Source organism: Pomacea canaliculata, linkage group LG4, assembly GCF_003073045.1.
Source record: "Pomacea canaliculata isolate SZHN2017 linkage group LG4, ASM307304v1, whole genome shotgun sequence".
Lineage (NCBI taxonomy): Eukaryota > Metazoa > Mollusca > Gastropoda > Architaenioglossa > Ampullariidae > Pomacea > Pomacea canaliculata.
Window position 1 is genome coordinate 24,981,605 of NC_037593.1, and position 20,657 is coordinate 25,002,261.

General features: G+C 36.3%; 2 protein-coding genes across 7 annotated transcripts in view; one reads left to right on the plus strand and one right to left on the minus strand.

Moving 5' to 3' along the window:
• The window catches only part of LOC112563019 (oxysterol-binding protein-related protein 1-like), a 31,165-nt gene extending 17,930 nt beyond the window's left edge, over positions 1-13,235 (minus strand). Inside the window, exons 1-15 of one of the 5 annotated variants that reach the window (XM_025236700.1) lie at positions 13,141-13,235; positions 8,946-9,147; positions 7,629-7,714; positions 6,987-7,061; positions 6,122-6,233; positions 5,530-5,615; positions 4,748-4,892; positions 4,329-4,441; positions 4,055-4,192; positions 3,554-3,655; positions 3,123-3,245; positions 2,190-2,334; positions 1,866-1,972; positions 1,214-1,397; positions 443-533 (exon numbers count right to left, since the gene is read on the minus strand). In XM_025236700.1, coding sequence (XP_025092485.1) covers positions 443-533; positions 1,214-1,397; positions 1,866-1,972; positions 2,190-2,334; positions 3,123-3,245; positions 3,554-3,655; positions 4,055-4,192; positions 4,329-4,441; positions 4,748-4,892; positions 5,530-5,615; positions 6,122-6,233; positions 6,987-7,061; positions 7,629-7,714; positions 8,946-9,117 — 1,679 coding nt within the window. In that variant the 5' untranslated portion in view covers positions 9,118-9,147; positions 13,141-13,235. Of the gene's footprint in view, positions 1-442; positions 534-1,213; positions 1,398-1,865; positions 1,973-2,189; positions 2,335-3,122; positions 3,246-3,553; positions 3,656-4,054; positions 4,193-4,328; positions 4,442-4,747; positions 4,893-5,529; positions 5,616-6,121; positions 6,234-6,986; positions 7,062-7,628; positions 7,715-8,945; positions 9,148-11,122; positions 11,421-13,140 lie in introns of those variants that run through there. The other 4 variants (XM_025236698.1, XM_025236702.1, XM_025236703.1 and 1 more) reach the window with 4 other exon arrangements.
• On the plus strand, positions 11,570-18,709 carry LOC112563020. Of its 2 annotated transcripts, none has more exons than XM_025236704.1 (8): positions 11,570-12,505; positions 14,003-14,697; positions 14,921-15,037; positions 15,483-15,808; positions 16,595-16,687; positions 17,114-17,326; positions 17,641-17,709; positions 17,929-18,709. In XM_025236704.1, the coding sequence occupies exons 1-8, from the start codon at positions 12,333-12,335 to the stop codon at positions 18,034-18,036; spliced, it is 1,794 nt and encodes a 597-aa protein (XP_025092489.1). In that variant the 5' UTR covers positions 11,570-12,332; the 3' UTR covers positions 18,037-18,709. The 2 variants fall into 2 exon arrangements, with proteins under 2 accessions (XP_025092489.1, XP_025092490.1); XM_025236705.1 differs by lacking the exon at positions 11,570-12,505 and adding an exon at positions 13,322-13,494.
• Positions 18,710-20,657: the final 1,948 nt, after the last annotated feature.

Sequence of the window (20,657 nt, forward strand, 5' to 3'; positions counted from 1 at the left end):
ATGGCATAGAATTGCTGACTGCTGATAAGACACTGGGAAGAAAGTTCAACTTACAGTAAGTTAGGAGGATTCACCTTAGCTCTGAACAGATAGACAAACTTCTTGTGTCATTAGTTATCTCCCATGTAACGAGCCATTTATAGCAACCAACTGCCTGTCAAAATCTACAGCAGCATCAGACATTACAGTATCATTCAACTTATATTCCATGCCTGAGGGCACTCCTGTATCTTGTTCATGGTGCGCATATATGTGTGTGTATATATATTTTACATACACATACCCTCTCTCTGGAGTGAAGGCAGGACATTGCTGCCCCCAAATTATCGCACGACTGTTTAAACGTTAGTTGAAGCTTAAAAGTATTCAGGGCTTTTTGTATTTTTGTATTCTCAGGATCAAAAAAAAGGATTTAAGAACACACATAAAAAATTTCACTGACCTTCGATGATCACCATCAACATCATCATCATCATCACGAAAAACCAGGTCATGGGAAAGTGCATCTGCAAAGCTTTCTGGGATGGGGGATCCTGCAAGATAAAGCATAAAATATGAACAAGGAACAGATATCTTCTTGGTACCATTCATAAGAGAAATTCAGATTCAACAAATTGCCACATATTACTTATGAAATGCCTTCCCCCCACCAAACTCTCTCTCTATATAAATTGTTTACCATAAATTTGGAACATTGATTTGTTAGAGTTTGGCTCAACTCTAGGGTTTGGAGTGGGAGTCAGGATTAGGGTAGAACAGCGGTTGGGGTTGGGAAAGGGGTAAGATTAGGGGATAGAAAAAAATGTGGGGTGCTTATGATGGACTAACTCTAAGAACTGAGGACCTCCAAACTTTAAAGTCGGCACTTTGTAATAGGGGCTCAGGGTGAGACTGAACAATTGATTCTGTAATGTTTTTTTTCTTTGATTAGGAAACATGGAATCCTATTCCAGTACAGTCCCCAGTTTGTAATGTGTAAACATAAATAGCAACAGTTTGAATAAACAGTATCTTTGGTGTACTGGTGAATATAAAGAAAGCAAGAAAGACAGAGAGATGAGGGGAAAAGGGAAAAAAGATCAGCTTAGGTATCATCACAAAACTGAACTACTGGTGATCTAAGAGGGGCAGTAAACAGCACAGTAAGCTAAGCTCTCCGACCTAACATAATCACAGAAATATTCAGGAATAGTTATCTAGAAAGTAAGATTACCATAAGTATCATCATCACAGTCATAAAATTCTTCTTCTTTGTCAGTCAGAGTTCTTATAGATCGAAGTGAAGGCCGCCTGTGAAGGGAACGCTCCAGCTCATGATGCTCAGAGGCCAAAGCATGTAACGACTCCTGCAGCACACGACATTTCTCTATTTGTTCCTGCAGCTGTACCTGTCTTACCTGAAAAAAAGCAAGTACACTAGTACAGTATGTCCACAACTTATGAACAGGTTCAGTTCTAGGAGACTGTTTGTACAGTCAAATTTCTATAAGTTGAAGCTTCAAGGGACTAGTGAAAAAAAAAAAAATTGAGTTACAGAGGGTCTGATTTAAGGAAGTTCATCGGAAAAAGAGCATTTTTTTTTTCAGCGATGTGAGGGTAATAGGAAGCATACTTTCTTTTAAAGACAAAAAGAGATTCCAGTCAGAGTGTAAACTAGAGCCTTCTTTTTAAAATGCATAATTATAAACTTATAAGCACTTATAAACAGATTAAGCCATGAAAACAAGTTTCGAAATGAATTTTAAGGCAAAGGATTTTAAATTGGAATTGCTCATAAAAGAAAACAAGGAACAAGTATGAAGGTGATAAAGAAAGAATGATAAGGTACTAGAAGAATGCAGATAGCTTAGAGTGAGAAGCATTACCTCCTCTTGCTGACTGAATATTGTCATGGCATGAGAAAGAGCTGAACACATGTCTCGTGATGATTTCAGAAGTTCCTTGCCCTGCACTTGGATGCTTCGTAGGAATTCTGGAAGTCAATAATAATCTCCAAACATGATTTGCTTACTATTCACAATCTATCTTAAAAATAAATCCATAATTTGTTTCATTTTATAAAAGAGTAAATATAACCACAGGTTGAAAATAAGGGTTAAAGTGAATATGATAAACTGTAGATAAGGAGAGCAAAGTGGCACTCAAAACTAGTTGCTACTTCCTGAGAATGATCTGAATAGTGCACTCACCATGATGATGGTCACTCAATGTTGCACTCTGACTATTGATGGTTTTATTGCTTGCCTGGGATGCCAAATACTGACTAAGTCGCTCCATAGTGTTCTGCAGCATCTGAACTTGTTTGTCCAGAATCTGATGATGTGCCTGTGCTGTCTGAAATAATTACTGTCTTTATTATATATTATAAGATTTTTAACTCTATAAATAAAACTGTCGTAATGTGTGGGTGTTTGTTAGCACTATGCAAGTCCTCACTGTCTAATTCTAAGTAAATTTTGCAGAAGCACTCTTTTTATCAACAGGATGGACCCAGATTTTTTTTCTTGGTTCATGAATTTTATTCCAGAGTATATTTATTTTAATTTACTGGTGGCTAGATCTAGACCTACAGTGAGGAGATATCTGCAATCCCTTAACAAACAATGAGATTAGACCTTCCAAGAACTTACAGGAGAGAGCAGAGTACTTAGTCCATGTTTTTAAGTATCTGCTAATACAAAAAAAACAGTTTTAAGAGCCATAGTGGAGATCTTAGAGGAGAGGGGAAAAAACCTGAAGATCAAACAAGAAGAGATAAAACTCAAGTGCCAATGATACAAAAAAAAAATCTTTAATGAGATTGACTGTAAAACATAATGCTGTAAAATATTCATTTTCTTTGAGCATCATTGCCCTTTCTCGATTTCTGGTCAATGATCAATGAATAGATCACCAAATAAAATAATAAAAAAATTAATTCCCTGCAAGTTTCATATATGTTCACTGTCGAAGGTCAAAAGCTCTAAATACCAACTAATGTGATAATATCCCTTTGGAGACATATATAAATCCTTTGTTATATAAATTTTGTTTTTTGTGATGCAGCAACTAACATGCTTTCTCAAATATCATACACATGATGGCCAATTCACACTAGGATTAAAATGCAAGTTATAGCCTACTTGCAACGTGTCCTTCATTGTGCCAAGGGGAACAACTTCCTCGCGGTCCTCATCCATGAGCAGACCTTGATGGGTGTAGTGAGTACTAAATGCTATATGCTCAGTCAGTGCATTTAACCATTTCTGTAAAAAGATATGCCAGATTATCTTATGACCATACCCATTTACACAAATGGGCAACGTACACAATATTCATTCCACACCCACCAAACATAAATAATATATGCATTACAATTTGAAAAACATGATGATTAATAGTGCCAGTCTAGGTAAATGTCATTTAACATCTATAGCGGACATTATGTAACTGATGTTAAAAAATAAATAAATAATTCTTTCTGCTATCCTACTGGAAAAGTTATTAATATCAGTATAAATTATTGTAACTGCTATTAGCAATAATATGAATCTGTGTATGGGACTCTTCTGACCTGAAGGAGAATCACAGCATCTGGGGATGGGTCAAGAGACAGTGTGTGCACAATGCCATCAGAAAAAAATATTTTTACTTCCAATGGACTTGACTCTTTAACCTGCAACATATTTGATAAGGATTTAATTAAGTATTATGCAGTGTAAATCCCTCTGATTTTAAAATGCTGTTCAAATAATAAAACTTTCTTTACACTCTCAAAGGAAAAAAAAATCTAGCATACAATGCAAGCAAGGTGAAAGCTATTAGGAAGATGAGATCTGGGAAATCAGCCAGCCAATTCTCACCTTATGAGGAATGCAAAGATCACCATAAAATGTACTGGAAAAGAGAGAGAAAGGGTTAAGGATGTCTGAAAGAGAAAGAGAGAAGAAGGAAGTGAGAAAGAGAGAAGGAAGAGGAGAGAGAAATTACAGGTTTAGTAAACAGAGGAGAAGAACTGATAATCTTGTTTTATTCATTTAGGAATGACAGTGAATGATAATATATATGCTACTACCATAAGGCGGGCTTCATCCAGATACTTCATCCCTTTTCTTCGACTTCCTGTGCTAGCATCCCCGCGTTTCTGAAAATAAGACAGCACGCCACGTTCCAGCACTACCCACAGACTCCGATGGCCCACAAGTCGGCTTTTCTGCACAAAAGAATCAGCATCAGTAAGAAAATTTTTAATTATCAGGTCATGACAGAAACACTTTTTTTTTTCACTTCTGTCAAGGTGAAAGATATTAGGAAGATGAATCTGGGGAAATCAGCCAGCCAATTCTCACCTTATTTATTGCACCTTCAAATCGTGCAGGAAGTAGTCTTAGAGTCCTAATAGGCGTGACACCCAGCACTTGTTTAATTTGCGGTGACAGTGCTAAGTCACATGGTGTCTGACCTGAGAAGTAAAACAGATGGTGTTCCCAGCCACAGATGGTAGAAATGATAAACACTGCTCATAAAATTCACATCCAAAGCCACAAATATGCTATTAATCCTGACCTTTTATATCAAAGAATGTTCTTGCATCTGATGGAAAACATTTCTCATTCTTGTTTTGGTGTCAAAGAATATTTATGAAATGGCTGCATATTTAAGATGGCATGTAAATGGTTTATCAATTAAAGTGCAGTCTAGGAGAGTTAAGTTCACAACCATCACACATGCAAGCATAGAAAGCTCTCTTTCCCTCTCTCTCTCACACCTTTAGAATTCTTCACTGTTGGGTTCATCCCATTCTGCAGCAGAAAAACAGTAACCTCCATGTGGCCTCTCAAGGCCGCTAGATGTAATGCTGTGTTGCCAAATTCATCTGCAGTGCTTAAGCTTGGTGCTCCAGGACAAGAAAGCTAACAACAACAATCAACAGCTCAATTTTAAACTACAGTAAGTAGGAACTTAACATTCTCAACATTTTGTTGGAAACTGCAAGAAGATATTGCTAAACTTTGTCAGACACCTGACACTATGGTCTAGGTTAAAGAAAATCAATGTGGGATAAAAAATATATAATTATTTCATTATTCAAATCATGAAGTGTGATAAAGTTCAAATTCAAGAGAAAGAACTGGTAAAACAGAGTAAACATGACTGCTTGACTGTATATTGTGGTGTTGCTCATGCTTTAATAAAAGTACTTTAAAAATCAATCAAGTCTTGTAATATTTAATCTTACAGTGAGGATGAAATTTTTTGGCTCCAGTTTGTAGAAGTTGTACACTGGGATTAGCATATTTAAAGAAAGAAGTTTTTTTTAACTCAAGCACATAGGAACATAATTGTTAATTACAAAATCTACATGGATATGGTAAGGATAGAGATTTTAGAAAACATTACTTTCATAGTCAAGTAAATGTACTGTAGACTTTATTAAAAACTTAGAAACATGTTTTATTATTAATTTTGATTACAAGTTCTTGAATGTTGATAGCCACTAATTTCTGCAAAACCCCATAACTTTTGTCATCACTGATGTGTTCTACTCACCATCAGGTGTAGCTTCTCCATGTTCCCTGATGCGGCAGCCTCAAGTAATTCACTCTGGGACTGCTGAGCTTCATGGGATGCTGCCGCTGCTCACAAAGATTAGAACTTGAACATATTTAGCCCCATTAAATGACTCTGAACAATAAACCAGTTAATGAATTTGAAACAATGCAAAACATAAATCCCTGTAAGCAACAAAAAATAAGACACAACAGATGATGAACCTACATTAGTAAAGATAAGGACTACTTCATGACAAGTTAAGTATCAGTTCTAAATAACTTTTCTGAAACCAACAAACATATATGAATACACAGGTATTTAAAAACTTGTACAGAACAGATAGCCAAGTAGTGAGAGCACCAGCATCTGAGGCCAGAGGCACACCCACCAATCAGTTTAATACCCTGGGTGGTGTAATATACTTCCCCTAGTTGACATAGCTGATAAATGGGTACCTGACAAGAAATGCAGTGAGGGACAGAAAGTTGGTCCTGAGAAAAATAATACTGCACACCTGGATGATCAAATGGTCACTGGACTACCTTTAAGTTTTACCTTACTTGTAGCTCAACACGTTTTTATAGCTTACCTTCGAGCATCTGTTGAACATGTGCACTGCGTGTCACATCCTTTGCTTGGTGACCTTCTACATTGACAACAGCAACATCTGCCCCATATTCCAGCAAAGTCCTCACTACGTCCTTAAGGATGCACACACAGAGAAGAGAACAGAAATTAGGAAAACAAATTCAGACACATTCAGTCACAGAAAACATAAAATCTCTCTCTCTCTCAAGCATCCAGCAAAAAAAACCAAAAAAAAACCTGAAGAAATAATACTTTAAATGTAAATTGTAAACCATCCATATTCACATCCACTTCTTCTAATCCTATTCTAACTACATCATCAGATCCTGATGATCCTGATGTGATGTCTGCCTGGTAAACTCTAGCTCTATTGGGTGTTTTTTCCTAAGTTACTTGGCGTTAAAAAATGTTTTAGTGAAGTTTGTGAAGTTGAAAAGTTTGTTGACTGCCATTTAACTAAAGCTGTATATGAACACTGCATTCACAAAACTGGTTCTATTAGAAAACTGAGTTAAATTAGGTCTTAGTTGTCCTTATTTTCTTTCTATGAATACTTCAGTATTACTCATCAAGTAAATACAGTTTATAGTATGGTACTGGGTATATGGGGTGTAGTATTAGACAGGCCTATTTTTAATAGTAACTCTCAATCAACCAGAAACTACTTTTCTCTTACATCAACCAATCACCGTGGGTGCCAGTTAAATGAAAGTCTACTATATTTAGAATGTATAATATCAAGGCACTCTTGATACAACTCTTAAAACTAAGATACCTGTTGATAACTATGAGACATTGAGACATTTAACCAGTAAATAAGTTTCACAATAAAGCAACCAATTTCAATAAAAGTCCATCATAGCCACCTCTCGTCCAGTATAGGAGGCTCGGTGCAATGGTGTGTCACCTGAGACATTGACCAGGTTGACCTCAGCACCTTGCTGACAAACAAAACAGATCAAGAACAGAAATATATGTATATAAAACAAAAAGATATCAATTAAATACATATTTGCCTTCTCTCCACAACCATTGCACATATGTAATTAATAATAATGAAAATAATTAGTGCATTTATGGATCATCTTTCTCCAGTATCAACCAGATTCTAGCCATTTTACACATATCATGTAAACACACTGATTTAGAGCAGCATCTTCATGAATACACAAACATTAAAGCAAGTTATACATGTACATTAATGTCTGACTACGCTAATTAGTATGGTGATGGTCTCCGTATCTTGTTTGTTGGGAAGCTTAAGTGTGTATTGAAGAAATGCCATCCAGCTAAAATTTATGATAATATATATATAATATGATAATATATTACTGATAATAAAGAAGATTAAATTTTACATTTTCCTTTCATCTCACTCTTGTGATATTTCTATACCTTCTGTTATCACGTTATTATAGTCATGTAGTAGTTTTTGTCCATGTTCTAAGTCATGTTAATGTTTTTATATATCTGTCATCCTACTTTCTTTACTCCAGTTCTTGTCTTACCTCCAAAAGTACCTTGACAGTATTGATATGGCCAAAGTATGCAGCCAGGTGCAATGGAGTCCAGCCACGATTAGATTTCTTCTTTCCTGTCAATATGATCTTGTGAAAATGAGTTTTTTTTAAATAAATTGAGTTACGTCATTCAGGCTATTTACTAGCCCCCTAACATCTACTAAAAGTCAGAAGAAAATACTGTGTTTGCCCACACTACTACTATTACATTTTGCCATGACTGCTGCAGCTAACAATCTTGTAAATCACCTTTGTACCTTATAGCAACATTCTGAAAACATATCTTTATTAACTTGTGGGGTTTGATGCTCATGTCATTTGCATGTAATACATTCTGTAGCAAAAACTAGATGAAATGAAATTAAAAAAATACATCTAAAGTTTGCTTTTACATCAATATCAGGCTCATCTCTACCTCTCAGTCTCTCTCATAATACACATTGCTGACCAACAGTTAAAATAAATCCTGTACAACAAATAGAAAACATCAAATAGAGCACATTAAATACGTACCCTAATCGAAAGTTTGTCTTTTATATCTTGACTGTTCAGTTTCCATGGCACAATAAACTTCATGCTATAATACCAATACTTTTTATCACTAGCATATATGACATCATATCCTGGCTTGCAGTCATAGATCACTGTACGGACAAAAGCTTACCAGGCATTTTGCTCTTTTTTTTCTGCTTGTCTAGACAAGTGCTACAGTGTCACCTCAGAAACTTCCTACTCAGCATATTTGCCTGTGGCTGATACTTAATTGTCCCCTGCTACCTTGAGGAGTTAAAATTTATTAATGCATGCTAAGCTCTCTTATCTGATATGCAAAACCTGCTAGTACAGATAGCTAACAAAAAGCCCTTTCAGAATCACTTGCAAATAACTTGAGGAAATAACAAGAAAGGGTATTTTTTAAATTTATTCTGCTGCACAAATCATGAAGACAACTTCTGTTAGTGAGTGGTGCACATATTTTTTATTGAACTAATTTAGATAAATCCAAAATAATAAGTGAAGACAGACTTGTGATTATTTATTAAAGCAATGTTGTGAATACACTACATACACTCAGCTTAGATTTATGCTGGTACATGTATCAGGCAGCCCCTGCCAAAGCATTGCAAGAACTACAGAGGTAAACCACGCAACAACTTAACCAGTAAAACTTACCTATGAAACCTGTGACTACTCTATTTCAATACTGTGTGAAGATAAAGAACTTAGTTTGGAGGGTGCCATTGGTTCTGAACCTTTCTAATCTACATTGTACCTCAATATCTATTTCCTTCTAACATCCCTTACCCTTACAGTTGATATTCAGCTTAATCCCATCTTGACTACACTGCTGAATCAAACTGTCTATGTGAGATGTCAGACCATTTCTTGCATAGTACAGCAGCTCTTCCTCTGGTGACTCAAATTCTTGGTCAGCCTTGATGATGGAGATTGCATCCTTTTCCTCCTCCTTCTCCATATCACTGTGCCTGGGAAGGCAGTGCTTATACTGTAAAAGGATTTGCACAAAGGAAGAATCAAGTTAACAGTCTGGGGAAAAGAAGTGGGTAAGATAGTATTCCAGACAAATATTTGTTCAATATATATAGCTTAGAGGTTCTAAAGTACATAAAGCTGTGTTCATATTTTATTAAACTTTTTCTCCAGGCAATGCTTCAATGACAACCAGCATAGTTTTGTGTTAATAAGTTTATGGGTTATGGCTGTTGTTGTTTTTCGGACAGTGCACTCAAAGGCTGTGCAACTGGACTGCATTCCAAATAAGCTGGTGATGACCATTTTAGTCAGCAGTTCTCAACCTTATACTTGTGATGCCCCCTGACGAACAAAGGTAGGTCCACGCGCCCCACTTAGCCAGCAATATAAGCTAATTTCACTAATACCAGTATAAGAAACTTTTAAAAAATGACCACCTTCGTGCCCCCCTTGTAAGCACGTCTTGGGGGGCGCGCCCCACCATTTGAGAACCACGGATTTTAGTGTTATCAAAGGTCGTCCATAAAAGCATCAATAAAATGTAAGCTAATCATCATGATCAATAATATATATTTATCGCTGGGATATTTATCTAGTGTTAAAGATGGGTCTGCTTTTTTATATCACAACTTATTATGCTTATTGAAATTATACCTGAAGATAAATGCTTAAGCAAATGTCAATGATTGCCAGTATAATGAGTGCTGCCTAAAGACAGAATATGACCTTGTTTTTACTTATCATTGGTGATAATATAATCGAGGTAGTGAAACATATTCAGCACAAAAAAATAAAATAAAAAATATGAACTCCTGACAAATCAGATCAAGTATGATTTGAAACTAGTGAAACAAAAATACACAGCTGCCACTAAATCTTATACGTTAACAGAAATTTTGGAGAGATACTATGTTGTTGTTTTCATTCATTTGTTGTTTTACTCACATAAACATTGTTCCAATATCATGCAAAATTTATATTTACATATTTATAAGTATTCCAGTAATATCACGCACTTCTTCACTAGAGATCAAGTCATGAAGCTCATTTGCAAAAAAGCAAATGATAATGCACATTGATATTAATTATTTATTAATTATACAGTTTTAGGAAGGCAAGTTTTGATGCTTCAGTTTTTGGAAAAAAGTGCGTTATGCTGTATTTCTCTTGAATTTCAACTGATATTTCAAGTCTCTTCCTTTCCCATCTCCTTTCGCACTCACTTCCTCTCTCTCACACACTCTTCCCTCTTATGCAAACGTTTGCAACTGACATTGCACATCTAACATAATGAGTAATAAATACTATTTTGAATGTTCTGTTATGAAGGAACAGATTTTATTATCCCAAAAATATGACCTAGAAATTGTTTGGGGAGTGATTCAGATTGTCACATGTATCAGCAAAATTGGGGAGTGGATCAAAATAGTACAGGCATCAATGAATCTGCAGAATAGCTCACTTTAGTGTATCAGTAAGTAAAACAGGGGAGGCTACGATGCCAAAAGGTAATTCACTTGATTTTGAAGCAGATAACTGCTATTTGAGGCTCGATATGTCGTTAAAATCTCTTTCTTCCAACCTAGCTGGAATGAGTATATGTAGATGTGTCTGATTTATCAGGGAAGGCAAGGACTACAAAAGGAGAGGGCTTGGCTTTACTTTCTGGTGACTTTTATGCTCTAATCGATTAATGGTGCATATTAATAATGATGCTGATTTAAGTGTGTATCTTATTGTAATTCTCATTCAATCAATATCTATCAACATTGTCATGAAATTTAAAAAGTTGGTTTATAATTTGTTAAGATAAAGATCTAAAATAATTGTATGAGAAAAGTTGACGTATAGCGACTGTCTACAAAAATCGTCTGCTAGCCAGCAGTCTGCATCCCGATCATCGAAACTCTCGACGCATTCCTTGCGCTTTTATTATCCTATAAAAACTTCTAAGCTTAAAATACGAAAATAATTTGGATGATATTTACCTTAAGGGAAAGCTAAATTCAGGAATGAGCAAAAAGCAGTTGCAACCTCAATGACTCTGTCCTCTACGGATTCTTTACATCATCGCCATTATCGGTCCGCCCAGTCATGTGGTAAAATAACTTCCGGCAAAACAGTAACAACTGACGATGGCTCGAGAGGGACAGTCGTAGGACTACGCGTACATTTCGAGACAGTTACTTTCCTCTACAACGAGTAAATGTATCAGAAGTATATAGACATTAAAATATTACATCAAATTAAAGATAAGTGTCTGCTGATTCCTTCAATGAGGTTATATCAACTGATGTGAAACTTGACCAGAGAGGACAGATCGAATTAACGGACTCGGCAGTAACTGTGAACCGATTTCCCGCTCCCGCGTTGACCTTATCCCTACATTTATTATTATTAAAATCCACAAAACGGCTTATTATTTTAAAACTTGTAGAAAATGAAATGTGATTTTTTTTTAATAATAGACGGACACATAACTCCATACGATGAGGGGATGTATTTCACGTACGTCACTTCTGAAAAATGTAGACTTGAGAAATGAAGCTTATATAAATATATACAAATACAACATGTGCATATCACTGCAGGCATAGCCGCTGCGCATCACAAAGTGCTGCAATAACTGTTAATTACATCACTAAAACCTCACTTTCTTGAACACCTTATTCAGTATTAACCCCGAATGTATAACGTACGTGCTGTAAAGGCATAACTTTTGTTTAAAAAAAGAACGCACGCATTAAACACATATGTCAAAAATATACTTTCTATCAAGAATCACCAGTTCAACGTAGAAGTTCAAAATGTTTTCCTTGTGTAAGACAGAATATAATTTAATACAGAACAAAGAAAGAGTGTACGTGTACATATAAGGACATAAAACGAAAATGGTTCTATACACAATATATATATCTAGGAACAGGCATTTGACATTTTGTTTATCCAGTCATCCATATGCACAGCTCTTTCTCATTCTTGTTTGTACTTCTCACCACGTGATTTATTTTTATTTTTGGATGGACCTTTGCCATGCCACAACAAAAACAATGACTCTATCCACGAACTCGATCTCAATAACCCTTTGCCAGCCACTTGTGTATAAAAAGAGAGACTACTCTTGGCGTGCGAGTCATCAGTGCGAAAACACTGCCAGACGCTTTCAGGAAATGGAACGATTCTGATAAATTGGAAGAAATGGCTTTGAATGCCTATGCTGAAGACACAGACAATGCAAAACTGTTATCATCATGCGACTCTCCATCAGAAGTGGTCAACAGAATGCCAGTAGATGAGATTTCTGACTCGCCCAAAGGATGGAGGAGACATCGAGACACGCAGACACGAATTTCATGCGATGAGTCTCCGCGGTATGACAATAATTTATTTCATTAATAATTATGCTGCAAACGGTTTATGTACACATCTTCATGTTATATATGCGTTGTATTGCTTTCAAAGGGTGCTCTTCAAGAAATTTAGATTACTTAATTGTTTTTAGTTTCGTTGTTAAGTTTTATTCACTAATTTCACCAAAATTTGATTTATTAAGAGAAGTAAAAAAAAAAAAAAAAACCCCAGAAAAATACTTATTGGCAAAAAATCTATACTTTTAGATATTTTCACCACACCTCCCATTTCTAAGCTTCTATACCCTCCTCCAAGAAAATCATTTGGTCATCTTTCCTTGCAATGTCCTACTATAATGGGTTTCTAATGACTATGAGTATAAGAAGGAATTCACTTTTTTCACTTTCGCTCAAGAGCGAGACAGTGAGGTTTGGAGAACAAAGGTGTGTGAATGAACAAGGGCCTGTTTGCAAGTTAGCATGTTTTGTATAGACAATCAGACCAAAGTTCCATTTAACATTTGGTTATTCTAGAAGTCTTCACTTCACCTGCATGGTTTTGGTATGCTTTGTACATTTTCTCAATTTATTAAAGATAAACTGTTTCTTTCTAATAAATACTCCTCAGAAGGTTTCTTTCCGTGCAAATTACTCACCCCATTTGACTTTACAATTTTCTGAAGCAGGCTCAAATCTTTTCACATTTTACTGCTGAGATGTTATGCATATGCTGACTCAAGGCACATTTTTGAAATAAGGAAGTAAATTACTTTATCTGTACCATTTATGAGTAGTTCAACAGGAAACTACCTTTGGTTCAGTGGTAACATTTTTAACCAGAGGGAGCATGTGATACAAGTACAGTAGTGGTAGAACAGAAAGTGTATTTCTTCTGTCCTTTTTTTTTTTTGACTGTATGCCTGTCTCTTTTTTTTTAGAAAGTACTTTTTCTATAGTTTAGAAGGACTGTTGCGCACAAGATGAGATCAGAAACCTATATTCTGCTCCAGGTGGTTGTATTACATTATTTGAAAGAGACTTGCATTCACATTATCTGAATATCAGGCAATCAGCTTCTTGTAGATGTTTTTTTTATTACTATGAACCAGTTGTATAAATTGTTGCTTCCTGATAAACTTTTCTAGGAATTTTGTGTCATTGCACATTTACACACACACACAGATTGTATGGGAGATTTACCATTTGTCTTCTCCTTGTGGATACAAGTTTCCACACGGGAGGCTTTTAATGTTCTTCAGTTTTTGAAAATGTCATCTGAGGGTCACCAATAATATCAGAACTTTGCACTCGAGTTTTCCCTTGTAGTTTCTGGTACAGCTTAGAATATGTTATGTGTGTATTGTATTTTAACAGGGAAGGATTTCAGATATTGTGAATTGTGTTACATTGGATGACTTGAAGGTTTTTTAAAAAATATTTTGTAAAGCTTTGTGTTATAAAATTACTATATGCTTTCTTCATTCATATCAGCTAAAACTGTGTTTATTGCATTTGCAGGTTGTCACGTAATAGGCTCAGGCACCATCCTACAATGCCCTCTGCCAGTCGGTTTCTAGAATCTAATTATTGTGCACCCAACATGCAGGACATTCTTACCTCATCAACAGAGGAGCTCCGTAGTCACAATGTTCGTCTCCATTCTCGCCTACCAGCAGCAGTGTGGTATATTTTGGGAAAGTCTCTTGGAATAAAGCTGAGTGCTAATGATAAACCATACATTGCCACCTTCTTACATGTGTTCACAGTAACAGCTGCATTGGCATATGCCATACCAGGGGCATGGTACACAGTTTGCGACATCAGCAGTCGGCACTCTAAAACGACCGTCGTCATTGGGACTCTGCAGGTAGTGATAGGCTTCATTTGGGCTTGCATGGGTGTGTATGCCCACAAGCTTGCTGGCCGCCTTTTCTCCAACAAAAACTTTGCAGAATGTGTGCGTGTCCATTCCAAGACATTTTTGAAAGTTCGAACCTCGTGGCTTACATTCCTGTTGGGGCTGCTTGTCACAGGAGGCAACTGCTATGAGGCAGTGGCTATGTTTTCTGACAACTCCTGTGAAATGGTACAGACTGACATACTTGTCTGCAGGGTGTTTCTCATTGGAAGAGTACTTTGCACTGCACTGACCCTAATCTGGAACTGTATTGTTGCTTATATCCTTTTTTCAGTCTGTAGGACACACACTATTGGTGAGTTGAAGGAAGATGATAAATGATAATTTATTTGCAATTCTAAAACACAACACAGCTGTACATCTGTAATTCTCACCCACTGGTCACATTCACTTTCAGAAATATACTTCAACTTTTTAAAATACTCACATAAATGTGCGAAAACACTTTCACTTTTTATTAAATAAAGATGATTTCAGAAATCCATTGGTTGCTATTTAAGGACTCTGTTCTGTTCCAGCTATCCGCAGATTTATGCGAGAACTCACCATTGATGCTCAGACATATGAATCAATCTGTGTCCAGCAGTTCAGCTTGCAAAAGAATGTGGATGATCAAAGTGAAAATAAATTAGAAGGTATGCTTTTATTACTATGTCGTGCTTCGTAGGAGGGTGGCATACAAATGATGCAGGGCTATGAGTGAGAGCTTCCATTTTCATATCTCTCATGGTATTTCTCCTAGTTGTTTTCTCATTGAATTTCAACCAATCTGAAGCTAATTTAAAGACAGTCAACAACTTGTCAGTTAGACCCAGTGACCACCCACCTTTTTCCATTTTTGTTTAAAAATGCTTTGGTGAAGACAATTCTCGAGAAACCCACATTTGATGTCAATATGTTACACAACTACCACTCAGTCTCCATCTTGTCTTTCCTGTTTGAAGTAAATGAGTAAGTGACACAACTCTGGAATTATTTACAAGCTCACCATCTCATGCTTGCCACCCATTTGGCATATTTTCATTTTTATAGTACTGAGACTTCTCTCATCAAAGTAACAGCTGACATTCTGTATGGTAGTTTCAGGCTCTTGGTTCATTTGGGAGGATGATGAAGACGGTGCTTTGGAGATGGAAACTAACCAGCAGCATGTAACATCGCAAGGTGTCTTCCTGCATTCTATCCAAGGTCAAAGCAATAGACGTCTATCATTTCCACTGCAGCAAACCCCTAGGCTCCACCATTTTAACAGTTTTTCAATCAACATTGATGCTGTGGGAATAGATGATGGCAAAGAAAATAGTGCTAATGAGGATTGTGAACCAACAATACCATCTGTCAGAGCTGGCATCACTTCAGGAGTGGAGCCATTGAGTGAAGAGCCTTTTGATAATGACTGGGAAAAGGTAACCTATTTTGAGGTGAAAAATGAGGAAATGAAGATAGCATAGTGAACAGATTATTTAATGCATGGGTCTCTACCATGGCTAACTAAAGAAGTTAGCTGTTGTGACCTGTGTCTTTGTGTTAGCATTATTTCTGAAAAGAAAGATACATCTGTAAAAACTCACATCTTGAATCAGTGTCTTTATGTTTCTGTGTTAAGGGAGGTAGCTCCATTAAAAAATAAAATCCCCGACGAAGTTAAATTACCAGATTTCATCCCTTTTTACTTACACTGTTTTGAAGTAAAATTGATTGAATATGGTGCATACACATGTGCAGCTGCAGTGTTTAGTTGCTGTAGGTGCCACACATATTTATACACTAATTCGTGAAAGAGTTAAGAAGTGAGGGACTAAGTCGTTTGTGTTAAATCTGAATCACTGTGAGATTATGCATAGAGCTACATGTTCCAACCTGCAAGTCTGTCTTCATGCTGTATGTCAAGGATGGTTGCTTTTTTCACTTAAAAAAAATTCTTTTTGATCTTAACTCTCAACTGTCTTACTTGTTAAATCAGATGAAAATTAATTCATGCCATTTCATTTTAATATGGGCAAAAATGTGTCAGATTTTTTTTTGCAACTATGAAATCACAAGAAAAACATGAGTAGTCATGTTTTCGATCACTTTGTGCTATAGCTTATTATAGCCTTTATTAGATTCTTTCAGATTTTCTGTATGTTTAGCACTGGCACAAGCAATGTATTTCAAGTCATCTGTTCTATATGATTAATCTTTCTTTTCAGATTTCACAAGCATCACAAGCTTCTCTGCACAATAAGCCTCATAATGTGGTTTTGTCTAATGAGGATCTTTTGTATTCCCACTGGAAATTTGTGGTAAGTGACCACATCTTGGTTCATGGTGAAGTGTCACCCATTTTTTATGGTACACTGTGTATATAGTGTTCTGAGTACAAATTGTGTTCTTCTACATTAATTTATGTGAACATATACAAATTATCTGGTTGATTTTTGCCTTTTTTCTCTCAATTTCTTCTGGTTTTATGGTAAAATCAGTAGGTTTAGATGTGAGAGGTGTGAAAAATTGTAGAGCTTCTGTGACATATATTTTACATTTGGCTCCATGGTTTTGTGTATATCTCCCATTTAGCAAAATTTAAGTACTTAGTATTGCTTGTAGATATTTTTATATTGATGTATTAGATTTTGTTAGTTGTATGCTTGCTAAATGAGTACTTCTTTAGTTAGTTGTATACTTCTTATTTCTATGATCCATTTATCGTTCTTAATGTCAAATTACAGCGCCGGTTATGTGTAACATCTCGATACCTTCAAAGATGGCTAGCAAGCTGGATTGCATTTGTAGTGATTTGGGATAGCTGCTTCATCATCTACTGGACAAAACATAACGCTTCACTTCTTGGCATTGTTGAGTTTATGGTGCCGTTGTTCTTACTGCTGCTGGTGTCCTCTGCCTATGCTGAAGTCAATGCTGAAGGACAACGTTTGCCAGTGGTTAGTTTTCAGCTATAGTATGTCTTGATGAAGGGGAAGTGGGAGAGATCTGAAAATTTTGTAAAGACTTCTTTTACATTTTTGTGTCTGGTGACAATAAAACATTTACAATAGAGCAGTTGTGTTCAGAATGAATTTTTAAAATTTTCAGTGAAGGCTTGATTTGTGGGGTTTTGGTGGATGGTTTTGATAATATCAGTATATCAATAAAATAAGATTTTTTTTATTCCTTCAGAACTCTAAATTTTTGTCTACTTTTTTCAGTTATCAGCACTTTGGACCACGTTTAAGGTGGTTTTTTTTTTTTGTTCCAGAATATTTGTCCATTGAGGGAACGGCTCGATGTGATATTATTCTTTATTCAACAACCACTGCAACTCAAGGTACAGTTTTGCTCTTAGCTATTTATGTGAAATTAGCTTTTCTGTTGCATTTTTTAAAAGTTACTGATATCAAGATGATTCCTGGCTCTTGTCTTTAAGCAATGACCTCTTGGCATGATTTTCACAGAGTTTCACAGAGGTTAAATGAATACAGAAGCTAGAGTTCTGAAAATAATACAAGTGTAGCATCTGTCATATTGGCAATTATTGTTTGTCCAGGTGTTCAGCTTTGCTCTTACTTACAATGCCATAATGACAGTGGTCTTGGGCTTCATCATAGCCTTTGCTTCACGCATCATTCTGGATGAGGTTCAGCTAAAACCATGAACTGCTGCAGCATTATTTGCTGACATCATGATGAAAGGTTTAGTAATTTCTGAAACCTGCATATTGTTGATGAAATACCATTTTTAAAAATGTAGATTTCAAGTTTCCAAAAGACAGTAGAATTTTCAAAGTTAAACTGTTTCTGTTTTTTTGTGCTAAGTGCAAAGTTCTTTTCAAGTGATTGAATTTTATTTATAACAATGTATTTATTTCTTCCAAATCTGAGCAAACATGTCTGTTCTATTCAAGTCTTTAAATAAACATGAAAATCTGATATTTTGGAAAGGGTCAAGACTTTATTTTCTCCAGCAACACAAAATAAGCTTTCTGCTAGTGTTAATGCTATGGTTAATAAATATGTGAACTAAGCTATCTTACTGGCTGTGGGCATTAATGTGAAGTTAGAATTAAGGTCATTCCATGAGTGCATTCCCTGATAAAGACTAAATAAAACCCCTTTGAATTTTGTGACAAGTTAATGACTGGCCAGTCTGTTACATGTTACAAGTGTTAGGAAGACTTTTCTTATAATGCAAAGAACGCAATATCCTGGTGTTTGAGCAGTTTTAGTCATGTGGCGTCTAGCAATGGAAAAAGTATACTTAATGGATGATATTAAAGTGCATTTTGTTGTCATTTTGTAAAAATTCCTTATTAAATGTTTCAGAATAGCCTTGTTTGTATGGCTTTATTTTGTGTTGAACAATTGATAAATGTTTCTTTGTTAACATATGTGTTTTTATTTTACCATAGTATTAACAGTTGGGTACACTATTTAAGACCTGGGAGTGACTTTCAGAGCAGTTTGGGAGTGTGACCAAAAGGATAAACAGCTAATATGTTGCATCAGTAAGCCCACAATATTCTCAAATGTGGTTTGGAAGACAGCGTCAGGGTTTTCAAAAAGAAGGATGCCAAAACTGAGGCAATTATTTATTAATTGAGACATTAAGGAGAACATGCTAAGCAATGGAAAAGGAAAGACAAACTGCTTGTTCTAGCAGTTGAAAGTCTCCTGACCTCCTTTCCCAACTAAAATGCCCTATGTATGTTGGGAAGGGGAGCAGGTAGAACATGGAACCATAAAGGGAGGTCATGATTTATGAATGTTTTTCCTTTGAAAAGCTGGAGTTACTTTTGCATCCTTAAAAAAAAAAAAAAATCGTCGACTGTTTCGTTTGGAGGAAGGAAGGTGGGGGTCATTTTTAGAAAATTCTTAAAGGTGACTACACAGTAAATTTTTATCCCACATTATATTTTTTCCTTGAGACAAAGCTGAAACTGTCACTCGATCATTGCATCTGACATCACCTGATAATTGTTCTTACAATGCTTTTCAACACACGTACACGAACACAGATATCCATACCATCATTTAAAAATTGCAGTGCTAGAGGCAAGACCACCAACCTGAAGGACATCGAAGGAGTTATTTCAATGGACTAATTCAAATTTAAACTTAAGGATTTTGCAAATAGTGATATAATTTCAGAGTTTACAAGTGCAAAAATAAAAAATCCAAAAGTTACATGAAGATATAATTTTTTAATGAGAAAAAAGTCAGCAATTTTTTTTTATGAAACTCCCTGCGTTACATGACACTGTAAAGTCTTTCATGGGAGTAGCAAGCAGACAAAAAGCTGCAACGACTAAAGAGATTGTCTGACTCCCGATTGACAACAGAACTGTGTGGTAAGCTAAGACTACACTCTCGTTTGTTTGAAGCTACACAACTTGCCGAAAGATCAATTGGTCTAGTCTTGTGAAAAGGCTTTGATCGAGGAAGACTAACGGTGAAAGCTAGAAAGAAGAGAAAGCGAAAAGAATGGTGATCTGGTGAAAGAATGCATAACGGAGAAAGCAAGCAATTAAAGAAACACGCTTAAACTTTTGTCCTATGTGATGTAGACATCCTTACTGGAAACATCAAAGAGGTGCTACTTTCAACAGCCTAGGACTTTCTAGGGGGTCAAAGGAAGAAGCAACAACCCTGGGTGACGGACAATATCACAGATCTCTGTGACCAAGGAGGGCGAAGAAAGCAATGACCACCTTCTCACAGAAAGTGCTACTGTACTCACCCGATGGACTGAATATTGCAAAGACCTGTACAACTTTCATCTGAAGACTGACACCAGCATCCTTCAAAATAAACAAGACTAGGACCTGCAGACCTACCAGTCCTACGGGAAGAGGTCGAAAGATGTGTACGGAGTCTGAAGGGAGAAAAGTCGTCTGGCAGGGTGAGGAAGAAACTACAAAGGCCCTCACTGCCCTGAGCCAAAGAGTCTGGGAACTAAAAAAAGGCCAAAGGAATGGACGCATTCCCTAGTCGTACCCCTCCCCAAAAAAGGGACACAGAAACAGTTCCAGAACTACAGAACTATAAGCCTTATCAGCCACCCAAGCAAAATCATGCTGAAAGTGATACAGAACCGCATATGCACCATTGCGAAGGTACTGCTAGCAGAAGAACAGATTAGCTTCAGACCAGGTAGAAGAAGAGGTGAGAAGATCTTTAACTGTCAGATCCTGATAGAGAAGCATCTTCAGCACCAGCGGGATCTCTTTCAAAACTTCATAGACTTTGAAAAGGCTTTCGACAGAGTCTTGCAAGCGGG